Source organism: Sorex araneus, chromosome 4, assembly GCF_027595985.1.
Source record: "Sorex araneus isolate mSorAra2 chromosome 4, mSorAra2.pri, whole genome shotgun sequence".
Lineage (NCBI taxonomy): Eukaryota > Metazoa > Chordata > Mammalia > Eulipotyphla > Soricidae > Sorex > Sorex araneus.
Window position 1 is genome coordinate 26,651,705 of NC_073305.1, and position 27,633 is coordinate 26,679,337.

The 27,633-nt window shown below is 40.8% G+C and overlaps 1 protein-coding gene across 1 annotated transcript in view; it reads right to left on the reverse strand.

Moving 5' to 3' along the window:
- Positions 1-26,077, reverse strand: part of NEK10 (NIMA related kinase 10) — a 200,594-nt gene extending 174,517 nt beyond the window's left edge. Inside the window, exons 1-13 of the mRNA XM_055135089.1 lie at positions 26,057-26,077; positions 25,854-25,983; positions 24,029-24,096; positions 21,978-22,057; positions 18,065-18,151; positions 15,807-16,031; positions 11,683-11,822; positions 8,662-8,723; positions 7,286-7,363; positions 3,874-3,938; positions 1,924-2,026; positions 1,693-1,821; positions 1,048-1,185 (exon numbers count right to left, since the gene is read on the reverse strand). Coding sequence (XP_054991064.1) covers positions 1,048-1,185; positions 1,693-1,821; positions 1,924-2,026; positions 3,874-3,938; positions 7,286-7,363; positions 8,662-8,723; positions 11,683-11,822; positions 15,807-16,031; positions 18,065-18,151; positions 21,978-22,057; positions 24,029-24,096; positions 25,854-25,983; positions 26,057-26,077 — 1,326 coding nt within the window. The remainder of the gene's footprint in view (positions 1-1,047; positions 1,186-1,692; positions 1,822-1,923; positions 2,027-3,873; positions 3,939-7,285; positions 7,364-8,661; positions 8,724-11,682; positions 11,823-15,806; positions 16,032-18,064; positions 18,152-21,977; positions 22,058-24,028; positions 24,097-25,853; positions 25,984-26,056) is intronic.
- Between the last annotated feature and the right edge of the window lie 1,556 nt (positions 26,078-27,633).

Below are 27,633 nucleotides of genomic sequence, written 5' to 3' on the forward strand. Positions count from 1 at the left end.
TTCTTCGGGAAAGCTCTAAAAGAAATGGTTCACCTCACCGACTAGAAAGTGGCCCAGCAGTCTTTACAGGCGGAACCAGGCTAAGCCACCAGAACCATATTCTGGCTCCTAGCTCGCTGGGCTATATCAAGATGAGGGTTCCTCGAAAATCTCAGATCAGGTTAAGGTTAGAACCAGGCTTGATAATGAAGCAAGATTCTTCTATCCATGAGCAAATGACTAACTTTAAAATCCAGTCTATCAGTATGTGAAAGTTCATCATAAAACAAGCTATTAAAGTTAGTATGTGCTATAATTCATGAGCTATCTTTTTTTCTGAATAAAGATTATCGTGGTCATGGTGGTCTTTATGTCCCAACACAGAAACTTTGCAAGCCAAACAAGTGGAGAGAAAGAGCTGAGAAGCTGAGAGCTCTCCATAGGAGTTATAAATGAACAGTATCCAGAATTAATGCACAAATAAGGAAAGCTAGAAAAGAAGTCAGTGTGTTCTTGGATCACAAAAAGAAATCCTATTTCTCTTCTGACATGTTTATTCTTTCTCCCCAAACAAACCTTCATAATGATCCTTAATTGAGTCATTACATTATGTCAGACGATTTAGCTTATGCCAATAACCCATCTTGAAAATCCACATTTTAGATTTAATAAGTCATATTTGAGGAATGTTAACAGCTTGGTTTGACTTGAGAAAAAGTCAGGGAACATTTTTAGTCGTATACTTATGTGTGTTACTAAGTAACCAAATATTCTAAAATATAACAAGAAGGAAATGGATATGGCTTACAAGGAAAAAATGATGTAGTGCCTATTATGTACTCTGTGCAGTATACATCATCATGTGCTCATCCCTGGTCCTGATATAAACTGCAGAAAATTGTTCCTATGGTTCAATGTTATGCATTAAGAAAAAAAAAACTTGCTAAAATATCACACTTCAATGTGAATTCTTTTAATAGAGCCAGTTATTAAATAGCACAGACTGATAGCAGTGAAAAAAACTATTTCAAAGACATGTAGTGAAAGCACCTTAATGAACAAAATTACCTGCTCTTTAATTATGGTTAATTCAGAAACAATATTCTTCACACTGCTGTCCCGATCTTTTTTATCCTTCCCAAACGCTGGATTATGTAAATTGACCTCTTTCATTGCTAAAAGATTTTGACCACTACGTTTTCTAACCTAAAATGGATCATAAACAAAGAAACAAAAGAGGGGAAAAAATGGGGTGGGGTGGAGAAAAAGGAAAAATTAGCTTAGTATGACCATATAATAAAACCAAATCTGAAAATAAATCAAAGTCTAAAATACTATCTGTATTTATGGTAATTTCATTTCAGGAGCTTGATATGTCCTTTGACTGTACAGTCTTCAGTAGATTTGCATTGGGAAAATATAGAAATCCTGGTATCAACTTGGAGAAGATGTTATCCACCAGGGTAGGCCATTTTGACTACTTTTTGTGAGTGGTTAATGTCAGCTTTGTATACAAAATCAGTGAATAATTTCTAGAGCTGAGAGATAGAAAGACAATACAGTACAGCTATCTCTTAGAAAAGAATATCCTACTTTTTCTATTTGTTGACTGTTTTTCAGTGTCAAGAGCTCTAAATCAAAGAAGGAGGGGTGTAAACAGGACATCTGCTTTCTTGGGGAAGATAAGATTGCTGTTTACTAATAGACAGTCACCTTGTAAACACAGCCAAATGCTCCACTTCCCAGATGGTCCAAAATTGCATAGTTGCCTATGTATTTTGAAGGTGCTTTATTCTGATTAATGCTTTCAATATTTTCTGCAATTTGCTTTAGTTCATCCTCCTATCAAAAAACAAACAAGAAAGAAACAGTTTGCTTTGGTAAACTTCATCCCAACCACATACTACCTACCCACTACCAAAATAACTTAAACTCATGACTTACCACTAGCGAATTCAGTTTTGATACCAATTCTTGGTAAGCACTGATGTCTCGAACATAGTGTCCTATGTCAATGAAGATCTCAAAGAGGTCGGTAGGGAAAATCCTATGGGGAGAAATACATTCACGAATGTGGAACTTGAAAGTGGTAAGTTATTATTTCCCTTTTGGATTTAGCTCTTCACAGACTAAGTATACTATACAAACTCCCTTGAGTTAACATTGTGGGGGAGAATGATACCAACTTATATAATACGCTTATATGATTTAAAAAAAAAAAACTAACTAGACCTAGTAGAGTTCTCTAGAGATAGAATAAGGAAAAACAAATGGAAGGAAAAGTTATCAGAGACCTTGCAATGTTTGGCTTATGAAGTCAACAAACTATGGTATGTGTACATGTAAACATTTCCCTGGAGCAATTCCAGGAGTGATCCTTGAGTTAGAGGCAAGTACTAAGCACATCTAGGTGTGTCCCCCACCAACAAACAAACAAATGTCTATTACAGGGTATGTGGCTCAAGAGATAAAGCACATGAGTTGCTTGAGTGAAGCCCTGGGTTCAATAGCCAAGCACTGTCAGGCCTCACATCTAGAACAATAAAAATTGATTAAAAATAAAAATTAAAATAAATAAGGGCACCTAGCATCATAAAGGGTACCTATCAGCAAACAAATAGATGTAACAGACATTATACAAATACCTCATGTTTATTTATTTGTAGGATATTTGGGCTTACAGATATTAAATATTTAGGAAGAAAAATTAATGGATCTTTATTGATTGTAAGTCAATTTCGCAAATGTGAGTCAGTCCTCAGATTAACCACGGGAGACAAATATTAACCTATTTTTAAATGTCTTCTTAAAATAAATAAAAAATAATGGCAAATGAAGACTATGGAGACATTCATACATTGTTTCTAAGGTACTGCTTTCAAGGGTTTACTCTCAAGAATCTACAAAATTGGATGGTTTAGGACCCTCCAAGGAAAGACTACAATGAGAAACTAGGCTCCTTTTTCTTCCCCTACATTCCAACATCATGTGGAAATAGTGACCCAAAAATGTTCCATGGTTTTGAATAACAACAACAAAAACTGTTTCAAATTAATCCTTTATTCCTATTTTCCCTTCTCAATAAAGCCCTAGTAAGAACTGAGGTCTGTGCCACTGGATAACCAGCACAACCAAATGGCGTACAGGGCACAGAGGTGGATACTAGTGACTATTTCCCACGGTCTAAATTCTCTGTCCTGCTCACAGGCACAGCCTCCGACCCAAGAACATCCAGATTCCTCTTCTTCAAATGGGTCCCAGCCCTTCAGAACATACCCAGACAAAAACCCTTTGTTTGTATTGATTCAGAAGAAACGTCTAGATTAACTCGGGAATTTCTGAATGGGCAAAAATAAGCACATATTTTTATGTTATTGATAATTGCTGTCTCAAAGGAAAACTACTAACTACAAATCTCAAGAGTCACAGTGAAAAGACCAAAGAAATAGTGGAGTGGGCAGAGGGCTTGCCTTGCACTCAGCTGACCTGAGTTTGATTCCCGACACCCCGTATTGTCCCCCAAGCACTTCCAGAAGTGAGTTCTGAATGCAGAGCAAGGAGTAAGCTCTGAGTACTGAACCAGGAGTAAGCTCTGAGTGCTGAGCCAGGAGTAAGCTCTGAGCACCGCTGGGTGTGCCTTCCTCCCCCCACGAAAAGAGGAGTCACAGTTAATTAAGGGGTGCTGTATTGATAGAGTGACTCATGGTCTTTCATCATCATTTAATTCTCAGTGTTAAAATATCACTAGGGTAGCTCTGGTGGAGCTTTAGAAGTCTGAAGCCATGTGTCTTGCATACTGAATCACTCTTCTCCTACCTATTGCATCCAAATCAGGGATGTGGAAACAGTTCCAGGTAATATACCTCAGTCACTAACATTTCTCCAAGCCCTTACCTTTTAAAGAGCGGTCTGTTTCTTTCCATACTGAAGAGGAATCTCAAAGCTCTGAAAGCATAACACTGGAAAATAAGACGATACAGGATTCTAAAACGGCACTTCATCCAATCAAACATTTTAGGGGACTGGAAGAATGACTTCGTGGCTAGAAGCACCTGCCCTGCGGGTGTGTAGCCATAAATCCAATCCCTGGTACCACCCCTGAGCCTGGCATGGTCCCAAGGGCACTGCTGTCTGCCACCCTCAGCATAGCAGTGGACCGCACCCTCTTTGATGCACAGCCAGGGGTGTGCAAGCACAGAAACTAAAGTGTGAAATCCCCAGCCCTCACCACAGAGGGAAATGGGTGAGCACTAGGCCAGGAGTGCTACTTCCGGCAAGCACATGAGTGACCATGAACCAGACTTTGTGCAAGCCCCTGGCAAGCCCTGCAAACTAACAGTGCAAGCCCTGGTGAGCACTGAGGGAAAGTGTGTGAGCAATGCAAGCAGATGGGCAGCCCCCAGAGAGCACTGAAACCAAGTGTGTGAGCACCCCAGCCAGGTGTGTGCCACCCCCAGGCATCACACCAACAAAGAGGGGGGGATGGAGGGGGCTTCAATACAATGTCCTGGTGGTGAAGTAAACCTCCAAATGGCTTTATTAGGTGTCACTGACCCACATGGCAGCCAGAAAATTTTAAAAAGAAAAGAAAAATCAACACCTGGATCACTCTTGCCTTTTAGAGTGTTTAGGGCTGGGGATTTACTCAACTATACTTTACTCCCTACTTGTCACTAATTCCTCTCTGAAACAATACGAAAGGAACACGGGGACGAGAAGTAGAGTCGGCTGCTGAGAAAGGCCCAAGGCGGAGCGAGCGCCTGGAGTCGCCGTGCAGACCGCTTAGTGCACAGCGCAGACCTCGACATTTATAGAGTTTCTGTGAGAAAATAAACACGAGGAATGATGACATATAAAAATAGCCACCAGCACACTGGACTCAAACTTGACAAATTGGTCTCTGGAGTAAAGAGTCTTAAGCAGTCCCCAAATAGAACAATCGACAGTAACTCTCGAGAACACTCTGAAAGGCCTGTGAGACTTTAACGAAGAAAAATAAACATCTGACATCTTGCAGTGCCAAGAGAAAAAAAAAAAGACCCTGGCCTGGCCTTCTTTGGCACCTGGACCATAGGCCACCAAGGCAGGGACCAAAGCTGCTGGATTTCTGAACTGAGAGTCCAAAAATTAGTAACCTGAGTAAGAAGGCTCAGAAACAAAATGGTCCCGAGAATGCAGGCAGATATGAAAACGGCAGGAAGGAGGCTGGGTGGAGGAGGAGGAACAGTGAGGAAGCAGAGAGCAAGCACACGTCAAGAAAGCCCTTTCCAGCCCCAAGAGGTAGTACCAGTACTAAGATGCTTGCCTTGCACAAGGTCAGCCCAGGCTTGATTTCTGGCTCAACAAATAATCCCCCAAGCACCATCAAGAGTAACCCGTGAGGACAGAACCAGGAATAAGCCCTGGGCAATTCTGGGCTGGGAGTGATTGGAAAACAGAAGGGAAGGAAGGAAGGGAAAGAGGGAGGGAGGAAGGGAGGAAAGAAAGGGAAGGGGAGAAAAGGGAAGGGGAGGGGAGGGGAAAGGAGGGGAGGGAGGGGAAGGGGAGGGGAGGGGAGGGGAGGGAGGGGAGGGGAGGGGAGGGAGGGGAGGGGAGGGAAGGGGAGGGGAGGGGAGGGGAGGGAGGGGAGGGGAGGGGAGGGAAGGGGAGGGAGGGGAGGGGAGGGGAGGGGAGGGGAGGGGAGGGAAGGGGAGGGGAGGGGAGGGGAGGGGAGGGGAGGGAAGGGAAGGGAAGGGGAGGGGAGGGGAGGGAAGGGAAGGGGAGGGAAGGGAAGAAAGAAGGGAAGGAAGGAAGGAAGGAAGGAAGGAAGGAAGGAAGGAAGGAAGGAAGGAAGGAAGGAAGGAAGGAAGGAAGGAAGGAAGGAAGGAAGGAAGGAAGGAAGGAAGGAAGGAAGGAAGGAAGGGAGGAAGGGAGGAAGGGAGGAAGGGAGGAAGGGAGGGAATCTCTCTCCTGGCTCCACAACATGTATCTGCCAGACAGCTGGTTTCTCAGTGTCAGGCAACCATCACACCCTCGAGAATCCAGTTTCACACCTGGAAGTTCCCACCTGTAGGACCCCAGAACCTCTGCCTGCCAGGCCCCATGTCTCCCTGCCAAATTTGTCCCTTGTTGGGGGTGAGCTGGGGGGAGGGGGGGATGAGTGAGCTCTGTCAGATTGGAAACTGGCGCTGCACTGTTTCTTTCTAAGTGACTTGCTGAGGAGGAGCCGTGAATGCTGCATGCTGCAGAGGCCTACTTAAACTCTGATTTCATCATTGCAGCGTCTCTGGGGACAATGGCCTCCTGGCGCCCATGCCTCAAAAAAGCACAGAGAAGCCGGCATAATGGGCCCCTCACCCTTCCTGAGAGACCTCATCCTCCGAGGCTCTCCCTCCGCCAAACAGAGGCCCCAAGCCTACTGAGGGTCTAGGCGGGATCTAAGCTGCCAGGCTTCCACACTTTGCACATGCCGTTCCCTCAACTGGTATGCCCTTCCACCCACAGCAGGTAGAGCCACTGATGCCCCCAGTCCTTTCTCCTTATCCACTTGCCAAGCCCCTTCTTCACCACCAAGATCCATTTTACAGGCTCTCCTTTGTAAAGGAGAAACGTAAGTGTCCTCCATGCCTTAAGATGCCATTTTCCTCTTTATTTTCATATGCAAGCAACATATTTTTTAAATAAAACTTACTGATAAGTAAGGTAACTTACTGTCCCCTAACTCTCTCTGAAGAAAAAAACCCCTGTTAGGCTTTTTTACGTCCTGTTAGAGCATCTGTTGATTTCCATCCAAGCCTCCCTCACCAGCACAGAGATCAGTCACTGTCACTGTCATCCCGTTGCTTCTCTCGATTTGCTCGAGCGGGCACCAGTAATGTCTCCATTGTGAGACTTCTTGTTACTGTTTTTAGCATATCGGATACGCCACCGGTAGCTTGCCAGGCTCTGCCGTGTGGGCAAAATATTCTTGGTAGCTTGCCAGGCCCTCTGAGAGGGGTGGAGGAATCGAACCCAGGTCAGCCACGTGCAAGGCGAATGCCCTACCCACTCTGCTATCGCTCCAGCTGGAGTGATAGCACAGTGGGTAGGGTATTTGCCTTACATGCATCCAACACAGGTTCGATTCCCAGCATCCCATATGGTCCCCTGAGCACGGACAGGAGTAATTCCTGAGTGCATGAGCCAGGAGTAACCCCTGTGCATCGCCAGGCATGAACCAAAAAACAGAGATCAGTGCTAACCCAAAATCCTAAAAAAAAATCATAAAATGATGTTATGAGTTTCCCCCAGAGTCCAAGAGCTTAGTATTAAAACACACGTTTATTACCTGTAAAAGATTAGTTTTTGCTGCATTCTTTTGTTTGCTTGGCAAAATTAATTTTGCTATTGTATATACACCATTTTCCTGGAAGAAAAAAAGGGTCCATATTAGCAGAGACTAGGAATAATGCCATAGAAATTCACAACTTCAGAGAAGCAGCTAAGCAATCTCAAAACGTAATATGAAAAAAAAAACTGTTCATGTAACTTTGAAATTAAGAAAATATTATAGGATAATACTAAGAAATATTAATGTAAACTTTTAAGCATCAAAGACTATAACCACTATCTTAAATTTTCAACTAGCTTTAAAGAGTCTATTTTATGTAATAAAATGTCTACTTTGAGTGGAAAAGGAAATGATAAAAAGAGACAAAGTTAAATGATCCTACTTTCTTTCGTCATTGTTTTTAAAATGTCAAATTATTAAATATAATTTTCCCATTACTATTGTGAAAACTAAACAATGCAATTATTTTAAAATAGAAAAATGAAAGTCATTCATGAAAATAATTAAGAACTTTTTAGAGTGAACCAAAAGTACTAATTTAGTACTACTTTTCTCTATTAAATGTATTATTCATTGAAATCCACTCCGTGTGAGCATTTTGGACTGTTTTTGGCATATTGAATATGCCATGGGTAGCTTGCCAGGCTTTTCCATGCGAGTGAGATACTCTCGGTAGCTTGCCGGCTCTCCGAGACAGACAGAGGAATCAAACCCGGGTCGGCCTCATGCAAGGCAAACGCCCTACCCGCTATGCTATTGCTTCAGTCCAGTCAAAAAGATATTAAATTTAATATGAAAATATTTTATGAATGAAACAAATGAACTAACAAATCATGATAAAAATATTACTTTGAGACTGGAGAGAGAGAACAAAGTAGGGTGCTTGCCTTGACAGCTGGGTTTAACTTCTAGCACCACATATGGTCTCCTAAATATCACCAGGAATGATTCCTGAGCACAGATTTGGGACTAAGCCGTGAGCATAGCAGGCTGTGCACCACCACCACCCCAAATACCCTTATTCTATATCATTCTAACAAATATAAAGGTTCTTACTCTACCATTGAGGGCTGAGGGCATGAAGGTGGGTGGGATGGAGCAATTAGTCTGATAATGGGACAGAACTAACCTTGGGCGGTGGGTGCAGTAAGGCTTATGCACAGATAAAGGCATAAAGCTATACTCCTATAAAGTATGCAGCGCTGGAAACCAATAGAAAAAAAATGCTTTTCTTATTTTTTTAATGGTAAAACAGTTTTAAATCAGGTGGTGCTATCCCACTGTTCTGGAAAACAGAACTCGGCTGGAGGTGGGTGAGGCAGTCATAGTTCGTTATCACTGTTATGGAACCCCACCTTGAGCCGCATTCTCACCTGAACTACCTGGTGGGCATTGGTGTCATTGAGCGCCAGTTCTGTGAGGGCAGCACAGCAGGCTGGAAGGAAAAAAAAAAAAAGTCACTGATCCTGCACTTTTATACTGTCACATCAGCCTTCTCATTCCACAGAGAAGAGGGCTAGCCATTTTCCAAAACACTGATTTTCCTTCTAGTTCATCTATGAGAAGGCAAAGTGAGTTTCAATGGTGTCTAACACATAAAATTTCTGTGCATGTAAACTGTGCCCCCCACCACCCCCCAACAAACACACATAAATACACTGCCTCCTACTCCTGCAGTAGTAGCTTTTACTGAGCACTTACTATAAGACAGAAGCAGGGAATACACCTACCTAGCTCATTGTGATATCCAGTGCCTAACATCTTTCTGGCACTTAGAGGCTGCTCAGTAATGGAATGGCTACCCAGCTAAAAAAGCTACTCCAGTCTTACCTTCCTGACAAAAATACTGAATGCCCTGAACAAACACAATGACCTCTTAGTACCTATATTGCAAACCATAAGGCACAATAGGAGAGAGAAAGACAAAAAAGTGCCTGCCATAGTGGTAGGGGAGATCGTGGGAGGGAAATGGGGGACATTGGTGGTGGGATGGGTTTTGGATCATTGTATGACTGAAACTCAATCATGAACAGCTTTGTAATGGTCTATCATAAATATTTGATTACAAATATTTATTTTAAATAATAAAATGGCGGAATAAATGAGTGAGTACTTTCAATATATTACCCTTATAGTCAGAGTATTACTATCACCACGAATATGTGCTTTTTTTTTTTCACCATGAGAGAGATGAAGTCTAGTCAACCCAAGACCCAGGTCCTGATCCCTTGCCCTTTCCTGTCTCCTTACTACCCCCGGGGGAGACAGTGGTGGCATATTTTGTTCACCTCAGCTGCTGCTTGTCCAACAGACCCTACAAGTCCTTGGATCCTATGGCACAGCCCAGCTCTAAGGACTGTGCCATTTTATAGAGCCCTTGTCCCTGGCCCAGCGTCGAGCTCGGTATACTCTGCACGGATCCTCAGCTAATTCTCACAGCAGTCCTCTAACGGGGATACCATGAGGATTATCACCATCTCCCACTAGCAAAACTGAGGCTTGCAGAGGTCAAGGCTACATGGCCAAAAGAGTGGGTGTGACCAAAACTCAGACCCCACCCGTAGCCCCTCAGGTTTCAAATTTTCATTTGAATTCTCTCTATCGAGGTGTCGGAGAAACCATGCAAAGCAGATGCACAATAATTACACAGCTGGATGAACTATTACCTAAGCATACATCCCGTAAGCACCACCGCTGATGAATGCTTCAGGATATTCCCAGACCCCAGGGCTGTGTAAACGCCCTCCCAGACAGAAGCCTCACTGTAACCACCTCCCACCCACCCCAAGCAGGACACTCTCTGGCTCCTGTCACTCTCATTTCAGGAGGATTCCATTTTCTGGTGAGCTTTCCAAAAAGGAATTCCCAGCAGGAGCCCTGGACTGAGGGAGAGGTCTTTCAGAATAAGCCGGATACAGACACTGGAGGAGGCAATCCTATTTCCCCGTGAATAAATATGTCTCTGTTCTCTGGAGAAACCAGTAGAGAAAAAAGGAAGTCTCTTCTCCACCCTTTCCCTTCTTACTGCCCTTAACATTGCTCTTCCCCTCTCACAAGCTGCCTGCCCTGGAGACGGCCATCCCAGGGCGTCTCTACTTTCTTCCTGAGCTGCTGCAGGGCGCTGGGCAGCAGCTGGGGCCCAGCCTGTCCCAAAGGCACACACTGCCCAAACGGTCAAGATGACGCCTGTGCATCCTGCTGCTGATGCCACACAGAGCAGTGCTCCTCACTGAGCTCTCTGCAGCTCTCGGGAAGCTGTGAGAAAAGCATTGCCTTGCTCCTGGTGGGACAGGGAAGGTAGACGCTTCGTTTAATCTCCTTTGGGGAAGGTGTGTGACTTTTCGACTCCAACGGGAACTGAGATTCTGGTCTCAGATCGAGAGGCCTTCTCTACCGCAGCCTTCTCGGTCACAAAGCTAACCTACTGCCCTATTTGTGCCTGATGTCTGATTTGCTGCTCCATGTGGCGGCAGGAGTCTGAGATCTCCCAAAACTGACAGTTCCACATTGATGCCAAGAATTCTTTTTTTTTTACTCTTCCCCACCCTGAATGTTTCCGCCCGCCCCCCAATCCCAGGAATTGAGAAATTCTGATTTACAATGATGTTCACAATAGTGTCGCTTCAGGCATACAATGTTCCAGCACCAGTCCTGCCACCAGTGTTCTCAGGTCCCCTCCCAACCCACAGCTTGCCCTCTGGCACCATATGACAAGCTTATTTCATGTTACTTGCTCCCGTAAATGTAAGGGAATAGAAAACAAATCAGTAAAAGTCCATTCGTGATGACTGATTGCTATTTGTTTCTAACCTTTCTTAATCCAGTAGGAGACGACCATATGCACCATTCAGTGCATGCCACGCTCAATGCCACATGAGTTGGCAAGGGTCTCCTGTCCTTTAAAGGAGCTCTTTTGATGCTTCTTGCAAAAATGGTTACAAGGCTAAGCTATTGCCTATCAATAAGGCTCTGTGTAGTTCCTTCCTCTGTATAGCTGAATAGAGTACTCTTGTTGAAGTGCTCATTTTGTTGAGTTTATGTACTAAATCTTTCCATATTCTTCTGGCTCATAGTGTCTCTTTTGACTATGCAGCTTATGAGCTTTCCTTTGTACATAAAGTCCTCTTTTTATTAATCTTTTAATCTCGCTGTTTTCAATATTCAGTCTCTACCTTTGGATTTTGTCATTTTGTGTATAATGTGTCTTGGAGTTTTCCTAATTGGGTCTATGCCTACTGGGTTCCAAGAAATTTCATATGTCCACCTGGATCTTTAAAATTTAGAAATCATACCTACTTAATAGTATTATACTAGCCTTACAACTGAGAACAAATAAGACAAAAAAGCAGAGCACAGCACCAAATACTACCATAATAAGATGATAATAGAAATACCTGCTTGAAGAGAGAAAGTATTTTCTTGTATTTCTCGAGGGCTTAAATCTTCTGACAAATGAAACTGCTGGATTCGGCCCGCTGCATTTGCACTGGACAGACTTCCGATGGAAGAACGGTCAGAAACAAAATTTCTATCACTGGAAAAGAGAAGCCAGTGCACAAACTGATATATTGATTTTGCTTCATGGCCAGTGATTTCTCTGAGTCCTATTTGAGAAATCCACCTCCTCAGCTCATCAAGTTTTGCCCAGTGTTATCCTGCTATTTCCCTTTCCAGCTTATCTAGAATTGGTGTGTGTGTTGTGTTATGTTGCGTTGTATGTATGTGGTGTGAGGTAGGAGCCACTAATTTATTTTTCAACACTGACTGAATTAACTCAGCACTTTTCATTGGAAAAAGACTGACCTTCCCCCTAGGAATCCACCTAACCACTTTTGTTTTTAAGACCCTTTCTGACTAAAACTCAGCCTTTGTCATGCTGGGTTTTATTTTTTATTTCTATAAATTGAAATCTCCCTTTATTTTAGAAAAAGTTATCTTCTATTATATCACTGAACTTTGTTTTCATTTCCTTTGCTTTCATTCTCTGCATCTGGCTTATCAGTTATTCACATGCTAAAAATTTTTGCCTTTCATTTTCTAATTTGTCTCATTCTCTTTCCTAGTATAGTTTTTCAAGCTTGTCCTTTTTCTATTAATCCTTATACTCAAAGTAAATTATCATGTTTATGTTATTGCTGGTTTGTTTTGTTTTGTTTTGTTTTGTTTTAGGGGCTATCTCTCTGATCCCAGAACTATCATTCTATGACTATTATTCAGTCCCTGTTTTCTTTCTTAACTCTGCAGTGTCTACTGTGCCCAGTTTATTGTCCTGTCATCTCATTAGATAAATTTCAGGTTCCTTTTAACAACTTAGATATTTTTTCATTGATTTTTTTATTTGTTTGCATAGCACAAGATCTCCCACAAGAGTCATTTCTTTTGTTTTTTCCCTTTCATTTGACAAGGTTTCTATATATTTTTGTTTTGTTTTGTTTTGGGATCATACCTTACTTACTCCTGGTTCTGAACTCAGGGATCACTACTAGTTGGAGCTCAGGGGATTAGATGGGATGCCAAGGATTAAATTCGGGTCAGCCACATACAAGGCAAGTACCTTACCAATTGAATTATTGCTCCAGCCCCTAACAAGTTTACCATATATTAAAAAGTACTGTTTAAATTTTATTGGGAGGGAGAGGACTCCAAAGGGTGCCATTCTCGTTCTCAGTGATAAAGCCAACCATGCCAACAATTCCTTTTGAGGTCCTGAAGATGTAATGCTGCTCAGGCTTTGCAGTTTTGGGGACCCCAGCAGTGCTCCAGGGCCATATGTGGCAATTCAGGAGGCCACAAGGGCTGGGGATAAAAGATGGCTACTAATCACTAAACTATCTCCTGATCCCTTAACAGTAATTTATTTTTTTACTGCAGCAACTCTGGATTGTTCTGTGCCACCTCCACCCTAAGGCATAGATGGAGAGTCCTTTTCTTCTCGCCAGTGTCATCTTGACCAGTGTGTGCTCATAGCCACACCAGTGAGCCTCTGAAAGGAAATGAAGCCAGGCCTCAGGATAGTTACGGTCAGTACTCTCATCCATCAAATAAAATAATGCCAAAAGTCGAATGTCAGAGTCTAGGAATAGCCCTGGAGCTGGGGTTTGCTGGTGAATGGGCAAGAGCAGATTTTTCTGTAAACTGCTCTGACCACAAACAGTACCTATTCGTAGTCCATCCAGCAGTAGTCCATCCAGCAGACAACTCAACCGAACACCCACAACCCCTGCCCTGTGCCAGTTCCAGGCAGCCTGGGGCAGACAAAAGCTCTGAAAGGATATTGTTGACCCAGCTGAGAGAATAAATTCTTCCAGGGCACAGAGACATATTTAACATGGACCAAATGTTGACATGAAAGATCTTCCCAGGGAGGAAGTTTGTAACGCCGCACCATAGCAAAGGTCTGGAAAGTGACTCTCTGGACGAGAAAGAATTCTGTTCCCTCAAGGACAACCAGGGCTCAAGGAGGATATATGTGCCTTGTTTTAAATTCAGATCTCAGGGGTAAGAAAGGAAGGTTGTGTTTGAGCTTAACTATGAAACAACTTAGTTTCTAATCAATAAAATAGTTATGTAAGAGGACAACCCATTGCTGGTGTAATAGGCTAAAAATTATTAACAATAATAACTACCATATCAAAATCTCCTGCCCTCACGCCAGGCTGTCTGCACCAGGGCCCCCTTGGAGGGGGGTGGGTTGAGTTTCCCTTCCCACCCCAAGCAGAGACCCAGCAGCCAAAAACCTCCAGAACACAGCCACAGCCATGCTCAAGGCCATTCTCCACACGCATGGATGAGTCTCATGCATGAAAGAACCGGCAGAGGAACTGGTATGCAGGACCCGTGACTGTGATCTCCAAGCCTGCTCGGATTGGAACTGGACCTCCTCCACCCAGATCCCCAGTTTTCTAGTAGTTTGGCAGTCACACCCACAAACTGCCCCCAGAACCATGTAATCTCATCAACGGTCAAGATCCAGAGACTATAAAACAAAGCTCCCAGAAGAGAGCAATGCAGAATCTCGCACAGCAGAGCCTGGCGTATTTGATATACCAAAAGCAGTAACAATAATGGGCCTCATTCCCCTGACCCTGAACACGACAGGGACAACAAATGGAGACATTATTGGCGCCTGCTCGAACAAATCAATGAGCAACAGGACAACAGTGATACAGTGATACAGTGATGTCATCACCCTCACAGTAGTAGCGAAAAATCCGTATGATACCTCAAAGCACTTGTAACTTTCATGTGATGCATATAAAAGCAAGTAGTAAATTGTCAACAGTCTATCAATTATCTTCCTGTGTCTTGGTAATGACATAAGTGACTTTAAAAGCTACTATTTCTGATTCTATAATCTGTTCCTAATCTGTGGAACGTTCTCCCAGAAAATTAAGCTGATAACACCAAATCCTACAGTAGCCTTGATGCATAACAAGTATAATACCTTTATAATAATGTTTTTATAAGATCTTATCATATTAAAATTTGTGAGTTACTCTGCTTTAACATAGTGAGGTTTCTAATGTTCTCTAGAATATAAATATGATCCTTTTCGGGGATCTTCTCATTACTTTTCTGTCTCAACCCTTCTAAGACTGAATTATGCTTTGTAAAAATATGAGGTCACAGAATTTACTCACTGATGGTACCAAAATATGTTAACTGTTTAGTACTTCAATATATCTCAGAAAGAAAATATAGCAGTTATTCAAACATGCTTCAAAAGGACTTCAATTTGAAATTATTTTGGCAATTCACTTCTACACCCCATTCTCCTGGCTTTTAAAGTCACTGAAATTCCATTTTTTAAAGTATTTACTCATTTGATTATGGGTTTTGGTCAGGGTAGACTTAATGCCCTGCTATGCTGAGGGGACCATGAAACACTGGAGGTACCAATCAAAGCACGAGCTCCAGCAATTTAAGCCATTTCCCCCAGCTAGAAGTCCACTTTTAAAAGTGAAAGAATAACATGTTAACCCAACTCTGAGAACTATAGTGAAGATTAGAGGAACTAAATATCAGCTAGACCCCAGTCAGTAGCTTGCAATGATGCTACTTTAATGCTCCCTTTAACTTGGGATTTTATATCTGTTCCTTGACTGTAAGCTTTGACTTCTCCTTACGACCTTTATGTACTTACATACACTTTAGTAAAATATTATTAACTGTTGCACATGTTGGCATAACATGAACGCAGTGATCCAAGGAATAGTGGCAAGATAAATGTCTTCTTTCGGTGACTGATTTCTTTTCAACAAACATTTGCCGACAGAGGACTTTTCTCCATTCCTAGCACTGGTGATAACACAAGGCAAATATATCAAGGCTCCCAAGAGAGCTAAAAGACAAATGCAAATGCCCCTGACATTTAGAACATTTGTGTGACAAGTATGAATGACGGAGCAAACTGTGACTGACCAAAGAAATCTCAGGGAAGTAAAAAGTGAGTTCGGCTTATACCCGAGTCTATCTGTGATTGTGGAGAGTAGGCCAAATCCAACTCGACTCGACTCACCCTCGTAAAATATGAAGAAGCTGCTTGATGCCTCCCCAGATGCGAATTTCCACGCTGGTCTCAGGGTCCTCACAAACCTGAACCAGAATCCAGACGACACTCCAGAGCAGCTTCAGGTGGTCTGAGTGGAGGAGACTGAGCAGCACGGGTATGCCCTCGTAGAGCTTCACCTGCTCCTTCACTTGGGGCTCAGCACAAAGCAGGCGCAGTAACTCTGCAGTCAGCCTAAGAGGAGGGGAGAGGGGAGAGTCACAGCATAGGGGGCTACGGTTTTCAAGGGCCATCTCAGCACACGCTGGAACGCAGCCTTTTCTGAGTTACAGATCAACAAATATTTTCTGTAAAGGGCTGTAAGGCAGCTGAGTTTTCAGCTTTACTGGTCATACGGTCTCTGTCACAAGTACCCAACCATGTCAACACAAAATACAAAGCAGACCTGTAAAGAATAACCATGGCATGGCTGCCTTCCCACTTGTCTTTATTTACAAAAATAGGCAGTGGGTCAAATTTAGCCTGTGAGTCAATTTGCTGACCACTGTGCAAGTCATCTTCCCATTGGGTCCCCAGTGTTGGCTGAATACCGACTAACCAGCAAGTTGGTGTCAAGTACATACAATGGGGCCAACACTGGGCTCCAGGGCGAAAGACATACAAAAGCCTTATTCAATGTGTGCTTGCAAAACAAATGACCAAAACATTATGATGCAAGAGAATTAAGTATAAAAGTGCACAGGGAGTATTTGGGGAACAAGTTATTTTTAAAAATCATACTAAGGTACTGTTGACCTCGAGAACATCATCATCATCATCATCATCATCATCATCATCATCATCATCATCATCATCATCATAATAATATGTGGGTCTTGTTTATTTGGGGGGCTTTTTGTTTGTTTTTTGGCCCACATTTGGCAGTGTTTAGGGCTCACTCCTGACTCTGCATTCAGGGTGGGCTGAGTCCTCCAGTCTCAACTTTGTGTTATTCCTTCCCATGGTGTCAGACATACCCTCTTTCTATTCTGGCATCAGGAGGTCTACCCAGGGATCACTCCCAACCTCCATACCTTCTAGCCACATAGCTATCCCACAAGTGTCTAATAACCCTCTGTCTAAACTCAAAGTCTTCTCCCAATCTGTTCTTCCTCTTCAAGGCTTCTTTACTTGTAACACCACAGTTTTTTCCCCATTTTTCCAAGACAGATGAATTCAAGACACCCCTCCTCTTTCCCCAACCTGCCACTACCAATCCCAAGTCTTCAGTACCCTCATATCCTCATTTAAGAGGATGACGTCGGATATTAATTCTTTCACAAATTCTCAAGGTATAATATACCTCCCCATCATCTATTAGATATTCTCAATCCCACACTGCTGCATGGTTATGTTCTTTGAGTCATTTTCCTCTCTTTCCCAATCTTTAATGTTCTGACATGCAAAACATATGATCTTCAGCAAACAGTATCCTTTGCCTTCTCGAACTTTCTATCCAAACACTCTCTTCTTCACTCTAAGTGAACATTGTTATCTGACTGTATTCCCCAACCCCAAGCCCCCTTACACCTCTTGTCAAAGAGCAATATTCCCCCAAAATAAGTCCACTCAGGCTTTAAATCTGTGACTCCCCATTTTGTTTGTGCTAAGGCCCACAACTATTTTGTTTTGCTTTTTTTTTTTAACACAGAGTTCTTTACAACCTCGCTAAAGGCACCTTTGCTGCTTTAACTATAAAATATGGAAAGCAATCAGGCTATTCTACAGATCAAATTAATTAACATGCAATAGTATTCACAGAATATATGTAAAAAGACATATTCATATATACATATAAGCTATCAAAATTAGCTATATTTTTATTTTATTTAAAGTTTTATGTCTATTCTGATTTTCTAGCACTTTTCTTCCTTATCCCTTTGCTCCAGATCTGGCCATTCCTCTGATACATTTTGCTTTCACTTTTTGCAAATAAATGCAACAGACAGATGCATTTATTTATGAATTTTATTATTAAAGAAGTGATCCTAGATTTATAGAAGTCAATTTTATGTCCAAACCTAGAAGTAAAGCAAGACCAAAGTAAGTTGATAACACTGCTCTAGTCTAGCTTCTTTAGAGAAAGTTAAAAACAACAATAATAATAAAGCTAACATAACTTCAAGTAACATTGTAAAATGTTACAAAGTAAAATGACAACAATTTTTAGATAATAATCATTTACACCAAATATGATACACTCTTTTTTCCACAGTCAGCAATCCTACCTTTTGGAAAGTAAATCGTATTCATGTAAAATCATCAGCAGATTTTCCACAATGTTGAGTTCACTTATCTTCTCCCTGCATTCTGGACTACAAATGAAAAAACATTAGTAACCACTAAAAATATACTTTATCTTAACTACTTATTTAATACCCTAACTCTCATATTGTCTCAATAGGAGGAAAAACAATGCATTACTACCCCCTGGAGCAGAACTACTCCAAGTTGCAACATTTGCTTACAATCATATGTTTTAAATTTATACTTGTTTAGTAATTCTACATTGAAAATAGTTCCCTTTGCCCAACAGGCCATCCGCACAAATACAATGATCAGCATAACTCATAATATTCAAAATTTGAAATGGGTCCACATTTCCTTTGGCAGATGAATCAATAACAAGAAAGTTATATGCATATACAGTATTGAATATAATAATTATAGAAGGAAACTGCCTTTTGGAACAACATAGATAAATTTGGCAAGCATTATGCTATGTCAAATAAGCCAGACAAAGAAAGATAAATACTGTGCTATTTACATATGGAATCTAATAAGTGTGTAATCTTCTATGAGAAATTTAATCTCATTTAACTGATTAATTTTTAAAACCTGATCTCTACTGCTCTTGGTTGTTAGTCTCCTATTCTGCTACTTTATATTCCATAAATGAGTGCAATCTTTCTATATTTGTCTCTCTCTTTCTGACTCATTTCACTAAACATGATACTTTCCATGTTTATCTACTTATATGCAAATTTCATGATTTCATCTTTTCTAACAGCTGCATAGTATTCCATTGTGTAGATGTATCAAAGTTTCTTTAACCAGTTTTCTGTTTGGGGGCATTCCGTTTTTTTGTTTTTTGTTTCTTTTTTTTTCAGATTTTTGGCTACTGTAAACAGTGCTGAAAGGAACATACAAATGCAGATGTCATTTCTACTGTGACATTTTGCCTCTCAGGGATATATTCCAAGAAGTGGTATTGCTGGGTCAAATGGGAGCTCAATTTCTAATTTTTTGAGAATCATCCATGTTTTCCAAAAGGGCTGAACCAGTCAGCATTCCCACCAGCAATGAAGGAGAGTCCCTTTCTCCCCACATCTGCGCCAACACTGGTTGCTTTCATTCTTTTGGATGTGGGCCAGTCTCTGTGGTGTGAAATGATATCTCATTGTTGTTTTAATCTGCATGTCCCTGATGATTAGCGATGTAGAGCATTTTCTCACGTGTCTTTTAGGCATTTGGATTTCTTCTTTGACAAAATTTCTGTTCATTTCTACCCCCAATTTTCTGATGGGGTTGGATGTTTTATTCTTGTAGAGTTCAATCAGTGCGTTGTATATCCTTGATACCAACCCATTATTAGATGAGTATTAGGTGAATATCCTTTCCAATAATGTAGACTGGCTTTGTATTTTGGTCACTGTTTCTTTTGAGGTGAAGAAGCTTCTTAGTTTAAGACAGTCCCATTTGTTTATCTCTGTTTTCACTTGCTTGGCCAGTGGTGTGTCATCTTTGAAAATACCTTTAGCTTCAATGTCATGGAGGGTTTTGCCAACCTTGTCTTCCATGTACCTTATAGATTCTGGTCTGATGGTGAGATCTTTAATCCACTTCCACCTCACATTTGTACATGGTGTTAGGTAGAGATCTAAGCCCATTTTTTTGCATGTAGCTGTCCAGTTTTGCCAGCACCATTTGTTGAAGAGGCTTTCCTTGCTCCAATTCACATTTCTTGCTCCCTTATCAAAGATTAGATGATCATATATTTGAGGGTGTCTGTCAGGATATTCAACCCTGTTCCATTGGTCTGAGGCTCTGCCTTTGTTCCAGTACCATGCTATTTTAATTACTACCACTTTGTAGTGGAGATTGAGGTTGGGGAGGGTGATTCCTCCCATCTTCTTTTTTCCAAGAATTGCTTGAGCTATTCGTGGGGGCTTATTGTTCCATATGAATTACAGGAGTGTTTGCTCCATTTCTTTGAAGAATGCCATGGGTGTCCTTATAGGGATCACATTGAATTTATACAATGCTTTGGGGAGTAATGCCATTTTGACAATGTTAATTCACCCAATCCATGAGCAAGGGATCTTTCCATTTCCTCATATCTTCCTTTCTTTCATGGAGTAATGTTTTGTAGTTTTCTTTTTACAAGTCCTTTATGTCCTTAGTTAAGCTGATTCCGAGGTACTTGATTTTCTGAGGCACGATTGTGAACGGGATTGCTTTTTTCATGTCACTTTCTTCTCTCTCATTATTTGCATATTGAAAAGCCATGGACTTTTAGGTATTGATTTTATAGCCTGCAACTTTACTACACAAGTCTATTGTTTCAAGGAGTATCTTGGTAGAGGTTTTAGGGTTCTCTATGTATAGTATTATATCATCTGCGAATAGTGAGAGCTTGATTTCTTTCTTTCCTACCTGAATGCCCTTAATATCTTTTTCTTGCCAAACCACTATTGCAAGTACTTCCAGTACTATATTGAGCAGAAGTAAAGAGTGCAGGCATCCTTGTCTCATCACTGATCTTAGAGGGAAGGTTCTTAGTTTTTCCCTTTAAGAATGATGCTTGCCATAGTCTTGTAGTAGATGACATTGACTATATTGAGGAAAGTCCCTTCTATACCCATTTTGGCAAGAGTTTTCATCATTAATGGGTGCTGGATCTTGTCAAATGCTTTTTCTGAATCTACTGATATGATCATATGGTTCTTATCTTTTCTTTTGTTTATATGATGGATTATGTTGATTGATTTCCGGATATTAAATCATCCTTGCATCTCCGGGATGAATCCCGCTTGGTCATAGTATATGATCTTTTTGATGAGTTGATGAATTCTCTTTGCTAATATTTTGTTGAGAATCTTCGCATCCGTGTTCATCAGGGATATTGGTCTGTAGTTTTCTTTTTTTGTGATGTCTTTGTTTGTTTTTGGTATTAGGGAGATATGAGCCTCGTAGAAACTGTTTGGGAGAGTTTCTGTTCAATTTCCTGGAAAAGCTTGAAAAGAACTGTCAATAGGTCCTCTTCAAATGTTTGGAAGAATTCGCTATGAATCCACCTGGACCTGGGCTTTGGTTTTGGGGAAGACTTTTAATTACAGTTTCAATTTTCTTGATATTAATAGGACTATTCAGATACAGGTTAAAGAGTATAAACTTTCAGTTATAAGAAGAATGAATATTGAGAATCTAATAAACAGTGTGCTGACAATACTTAATGATACATGAAAGCTTGTAAGAGAAAATTTTAAGCATTCTGCCCCTACACAAAAATAAACTGTTAGAACTATGAAATAATGGATGCATTATCTTGATCTTGGTAATTATTCCACAACGAATATGTATAGCAATCGTCAATATTGCACATATTTGTCAATCATTCTTTAATGAGTCAAGGAAAAATGAAAAAACAAAGATCCATTAATTGACACAAAAACTTGACTTTGTTTTTTTGTTTGTTTTTTTATTTGTTTTTACTTAAAATAGTCAGTACTTTTTGGAGGAACATATCATCTAGAATTTTTAAAGATAAAAATTATTGAAAAATGCTTACATGTTAAAATAGGAGAAAATTTTTAAAAGGGTCAGGGAAATTGCTAAAAAACAGTATAGTATAGAAATTTTGAAAGTAAAACAGAGGGTTAGATTATTTTTAAGCTAGGTACATATCCTTGGTGAAGAAAATAAATGAAATTTTAAACCATAACTTAGTTTTTCAACTTAAATTCTTAAATGACATTTTCCATCCATGGTTCTCCTAAATATATTAACATTACCTCATGCTTATTTTTCACGATTTTTAAATGACACCAAGTAACTTAGAAAACTGATATTCTATTTAACATATCTCTCACTTAAATAGTTAGAGCTGCAGAACTAGAAAGGATATTAAAATACACTTACCTTTCAGCTAAACTAGCCAGAGCCAGAAGAGTGCCCAGGAGAACATTAGTATCTCGGGCACCAAGTAAATTTACTAATGTCTGAAAAAATAAGTAAAAGAAAGTTTATTATGTCAGTGTTACCAGCATCTTAAATGGTGTAACTATTTTATCCTCAAGGTAGAAGACGCTATTCTCAAAAGCAATTTTGCAAAGCATTCTCATACCCAGTTCTTTGGTTAGGTCTTTATATCTTTTCTTTACTCTAGAACTCTTTAGAATAACATTTACAGCCATTCCTTGCCCAAAATAGAAAGCAAAATGGACCAACCTACCTAGCTAGTCTGGTTCTCAAACTGGACTCTACTCTCATGTGCCTGAACGGTCAACTCTGGCTCAGGGACCTCCCGGGAGATGAACGACCTCAACGGTAATTCTGGTAATGACTACTGAGAAAATGTATTAAAACTGGCACTGTGCTAGGTACTTTTCTGTATCATGAAACTATTCTTCACGCACTGTTAAAAATTCAGCTTAGGGGCTGGAGTAATAGCACAGCGGGTAGGGCACTTTGCCTTGCATGCAGTCGACCCAAGTTTGATTTCTGGCATCCATATGCTCCCCTGAGCACCGCCAGGAGTAATTCCTGAGTGCATGAACCAGGAGTAACCCCTGTGCGTCGCCCAGTGTGACCCAAAAAGCAAAAATAAATTAAAAAAACTCAGTTTATTGCAAATGAATCAAGACAGAGAGGTACTATCAAATACTGCATTTGTCTTTTAGACTTCTTATGCTTGAAGGGGCATAAATCAATGCCTCCATGCGTCACTGTGAGGAGCACGACTTCACTGAAAAATTCTTCCATGTATATTCCAGTTGCCTTCTCTGAATTCCCCTTAATACACAATTATTTATCTTCTCTCTAATTTTTTAGGAATTAAGAACCCCCTCAAAAGTATGTATCCCAAAATATCCAAGGCTGCTGTTTTATGGTCTCTTTGTGGGTTGTTTCCTCTGTGATTTATTTTTCTGTGAACTTATTATATATTACTCTCATGACCTTTTCTTCTCTCGCTAATTTTTGTTTTATTTTTATTTTGTTTTGTTCTGTTTGTTGTTGTTGTTGTTGTTGTTGTTTTTGGTTATGCCCGGTAATAGTCAGGGTTAGTCCTAACAGTGCCTGGGGAACTGTGTCGTCCTAGGGGTCGAGCCCAGGCTTCCTGCAGGCAAGATATGTGCTGCAGCCCTTTGAACAATCTCTCCGGCCCTCTCTCTGGCCCTCACACTCTCTTGTTTTCCTTCAGTCTTCCAACATGTTTCCCAAGTGGCAGTCACTGACTTCTCCTTTTTACATTCTTTGTTAAATATAATTAACACCTTTGCTCTATTAATAGTTGTTCTTCAAATTCTAACTAATACCAGAGAAAATACAATAATTGGAAAAAAAAAACCTGTGGCCCAGTACATGACCTCAGATATAAAATGACAGGATACATTAACACCTTTCATGCAACATGATTCTATGCTGGAGTGTGGCTTTCTTGGAGATGAAAATGCAGCATATTATTGAGACCTTCACTAGGCAACAACCATCTAACTTCACTATAAATAAATTTTTAATCTGTTTTTATTAAACTTGCATTCATCTACCTCAAAATGTATGCCTGACTTCTCTACTTATACTATACATTCCCACATTTTGTACATATCCATTCATTTTTATTTTCCACTTGTAAACAAGTACCTAGCATCAGTTTATATATTGTCAGCACTTCTGCAGCAACACTCAAATTAAACAGTAAGCCTAGTTGGTACTAACTAGCACAAGAAAAAAGGCGGGAGGGGTCTCAGAGAACCTCTCTTGGCTGTTTCTATATTTATTCTGTAGTTTTATTAAAAATATATAGAAAGACAAAGATATAGTATATAAAAAGACTAGTAGGAATATAAAAAGCATAATGGCAGACATTTGTGATTTGGGGTTAGGGTAAGAGGGTAGTGGACCAGAACCACATGTGGCTCTGAAGCCCAGTCTGTGAGCCACTGCCCGAGGCAGCTCCTTCCACGACTCACCTTGTGGGCCCCGCTTGTGGTGACCCATTCTCGCTGGTCTTTGACAGCCGCAAGTTTTTGGAAAATATCTATAAAGAAGAAAATAACTCAAAGAGACTCAGAGCTTAAAGGGGAAAATAACTTCCATCACTTTGTATCACTTTGTGTCTGAATTGTTAATAGGCAAAAGGAAATATCTCTCTCTCTCTCTCTCTCTCTCTCTCTCTCTCTCTCTCTCTCTCTCTCTCTCACACACACACACACACACACACACACACACACACACATATACACAAATAAAAAAAATGGAAGGAATAGGGTCAGGGTTACTTTGGTTTGTCACTCCAAGAATAACCTCTCAAGTTCTAGTCTTTACTCTATAGCATTGTTATAATAAGGAAATACAGGAATACCAAAAAAGGTATCCTCTCCTTCCATATTACTTGACATCATTACAGGCACAGCGGGTAGGGTGTTTGCCTTGCATGCAGCCAAAACGCGGGTTCTATTCCTCCGTCCCTCTCAGAGAACCCGACAAGCTACTGAGAGTATCCTGCCCTCACAGCAGAGCCTGGCAAGCTACCTGTGGCTGGCATATTCGATATGCCAAAAACAGTAACAAGAAGTCTCACAATGGAAATGTTACTGGAGCCCGCTGGAGCAAATTGATGAATAACAGGGGGACAGTGCTATAGGTTCAGTGAAATCTATCATACCAGGATTCTTCCTAAGATTTCAGTGTTCAAAGAAGAGAAGGAACATGCATGAATGTGATGCACCCAGCAAGGTTCCTCGGGTGAGGGTAACAGCTTTCAAAAACTAGCCTGTCTGGAGCCCAGGGCTCAACACAGACTTCCCTCTCTGTGACTACGGTGTCCTGTCTTGCAAACCATTATTCACCTCACATCCCACCATAGTTAGAGGCCTGGTGCTCCTAAAAACCTAAGCAGCAAAGCAGGAAGGTTGTCTCCTAAGAGAGGACCATGAATGAGAAGCGATCAACCCCGCTACAGAACCATTCTTCACATCCTCACCATCATACCCAGTACTTCTTTTTTCTATTTCTTTTTCTTTTAAAGTTCTGAATGTTACAGGGGCAGGTACTGTAATTAACCAACTTTAGAGACTTAAAAAAAATGAATCACCTTGGTTATTTTAAATAGAACTCAAAGGAGGCCAAAATTTACAAGTCTTTTTTGCACTTTAGAGGGTAAATTTCTGCTTGGTAAAGATCTTCTCTGGCATAACATTTGACTGTGAAATAAAAGCTTTCCTCTGATGTTCAGCTCACTACTGAATATATATATATATGTATATATATTATATTGTAATGTATTATATATATATATATATCACTGTATTTGTATCACTGTCATTCCATTGATCATCGATTTGCTCGAGCGGACCCAGTAACATCTCCATTCATCCTAGCTCTGAGATTTTAGCAGCCTCTCTTTACTTGTCCTTCCCAATAGTGCCGCATTAGAGGCTCTTTAGGGTCAGGGGAATGATACCCATCATTGTTACTGTATTTGGCATATGCATACACCATGGGGAGCTTGCCAGGCTCTCCCCCGTGCTATGATATATCCACTTATAAAACCAACAGATGTGAGCAAAAGATTAAATATTTGAATCATTTCTAGAATAACTGTTATACAAGGGGAGAAAAGCCAGGTGCAGAACAGTAAGTAAAGCACTACATATGTGTGTGTGTGTGTGTGTGTGTATACATATATATATATATATGTATGTATGTATGGGCTGTCAACAACCATAGCTGGGCCTGGGTATGCTCCTCAACACTCAGAGGCCCTCCTCCTGCTGGTCGCACGGCAATGCTTACACGTCATATTCACCAGCTTGTCCACGCTGTGCTGCTCCTCTCCATAGCCCAGGTACTCATTGGCCACGATCTCCATGTACTGGGGGAGAGAACCAAACCAACAAGTGTTAGAAAGGAGGGACCTCAACGGCTCACAGACAGCCAAAGGACAAGATTAAGCACTTCTAAAGATGACCTGTAGGTGGCAGAGCCGTTTCACCAACTACTCGGAATTCCTGGGCCATCTCACTGAGAGGAAAAAGCTATCGGTTTCTGGATTCTTTGCCTTTTGCAGTTCCTGGAGTTGCAAGAGGCACCATGAAATGATGACAAACTCTCAAAAGTCCCCAAATGATCTCACTGAACAAGTTCCCGGTGAAGTAACGCAAGAAACAACTTAGATGCATAACAAATAGCACATAGAATTTTAATTCTTTAACTAGTAGATTCTGTTGAATCGCATTCTCTTTTTAGGGGATGAGAGGGGGAATTAGGTCACACCTGGCAATGATCAAGGGTTAACCCTGATTCTGTGCTTAGGGATCATTCCTGACAGTGCTCAGGGGACTTTATGCAGTGCCAGGGATCAAACTGGACTTGGCCACAGGAAAGGCAAGAGTCTTAAGCTCTGTACTTCTCTTCAGTCCCTCACATTAATTCTTAATTCTACATTTTGGTAATATTTTTATAACACACTTACATATTTGTTGATCTTAAACTTTACAATATCCTCATTAATATCCAATTTATATACAGATAGATAACAACCAAAGTAAAATAAGTATGGGATAGTTCGGTAATCCTTCACTGCAGATAACTGATTATAATTAGAAACAGGTTCCGAGAAGTACATATAACTTTGTAATCCCATAAATAAATGTTAAAGTAAATAAGCAGATCCTTTACAGTAGAGTTTTGTAAAAGGATACTGCATTAAGTAAGGTAAACCTTCAGTCAATTATGAAAACAATTCTTTTTGTTTCTGGACCACACCCAGTGGTACTCCTGGCTCTGCACTCAGATCACTCCTGGTGGGGCTCGGGGAACCATACAGAGTGCCAGGGATTAAACTCAAGTAGGCCGCATGCAAGGCAAGAGCCTTAACAGTTGTACTATGTCACAGCCCAATATTGAAAAATAAATTTTATAATCAAAAAAAAATTTTTATTTAGAGAACTGTGATTTACAAAGTTACCAATAGTTGAGGTTCAGATATATAATATTCTAGCACCAATCCCACCACTAGTGTCAACTTCCCTCAACCATGTCCCCAAGTTTCCTTCTGACCCAATCCTGCCACCCAGAGAGGCACATTTTAAGGTTGGTGAAATAATTCTCTTTTCCTTTTAATTGAATCACCGTGAGATGCAGTTACCAGTATCCTCCCCATCTCACCCCTCCCCCTGCCTCTATGGTAGACAATTTGTCCCATACTCTCTCTCTACTTTGGGGCATTATGGCTTGCAATATAGACAGTGAGAGGCTATCACATTTGGTCCTTCATCTACTTTCAGCACATATCTCCCATCCCAAACAATCCCTCCCACCATCATTGACTTAGTGAGGCCTTCTCTACTCCACCTGCCTTCTCCCCCAGCTCATAAGGCAGGCTACCAACCATGGAGAAATAATTCTTAAAAACAAAAACGTCAACTTCCCCCAAGACAAATATAAATAAAAAATAAGATGGCTTAACTTTAAATTACCATTGACCAAAGTTGTCATTGATAATTCAGCAAAGTTTATAAAAGCATAGGTCTCATATTAAAAGCATTCTTTCCAAACACGGGAAAGTTTTACA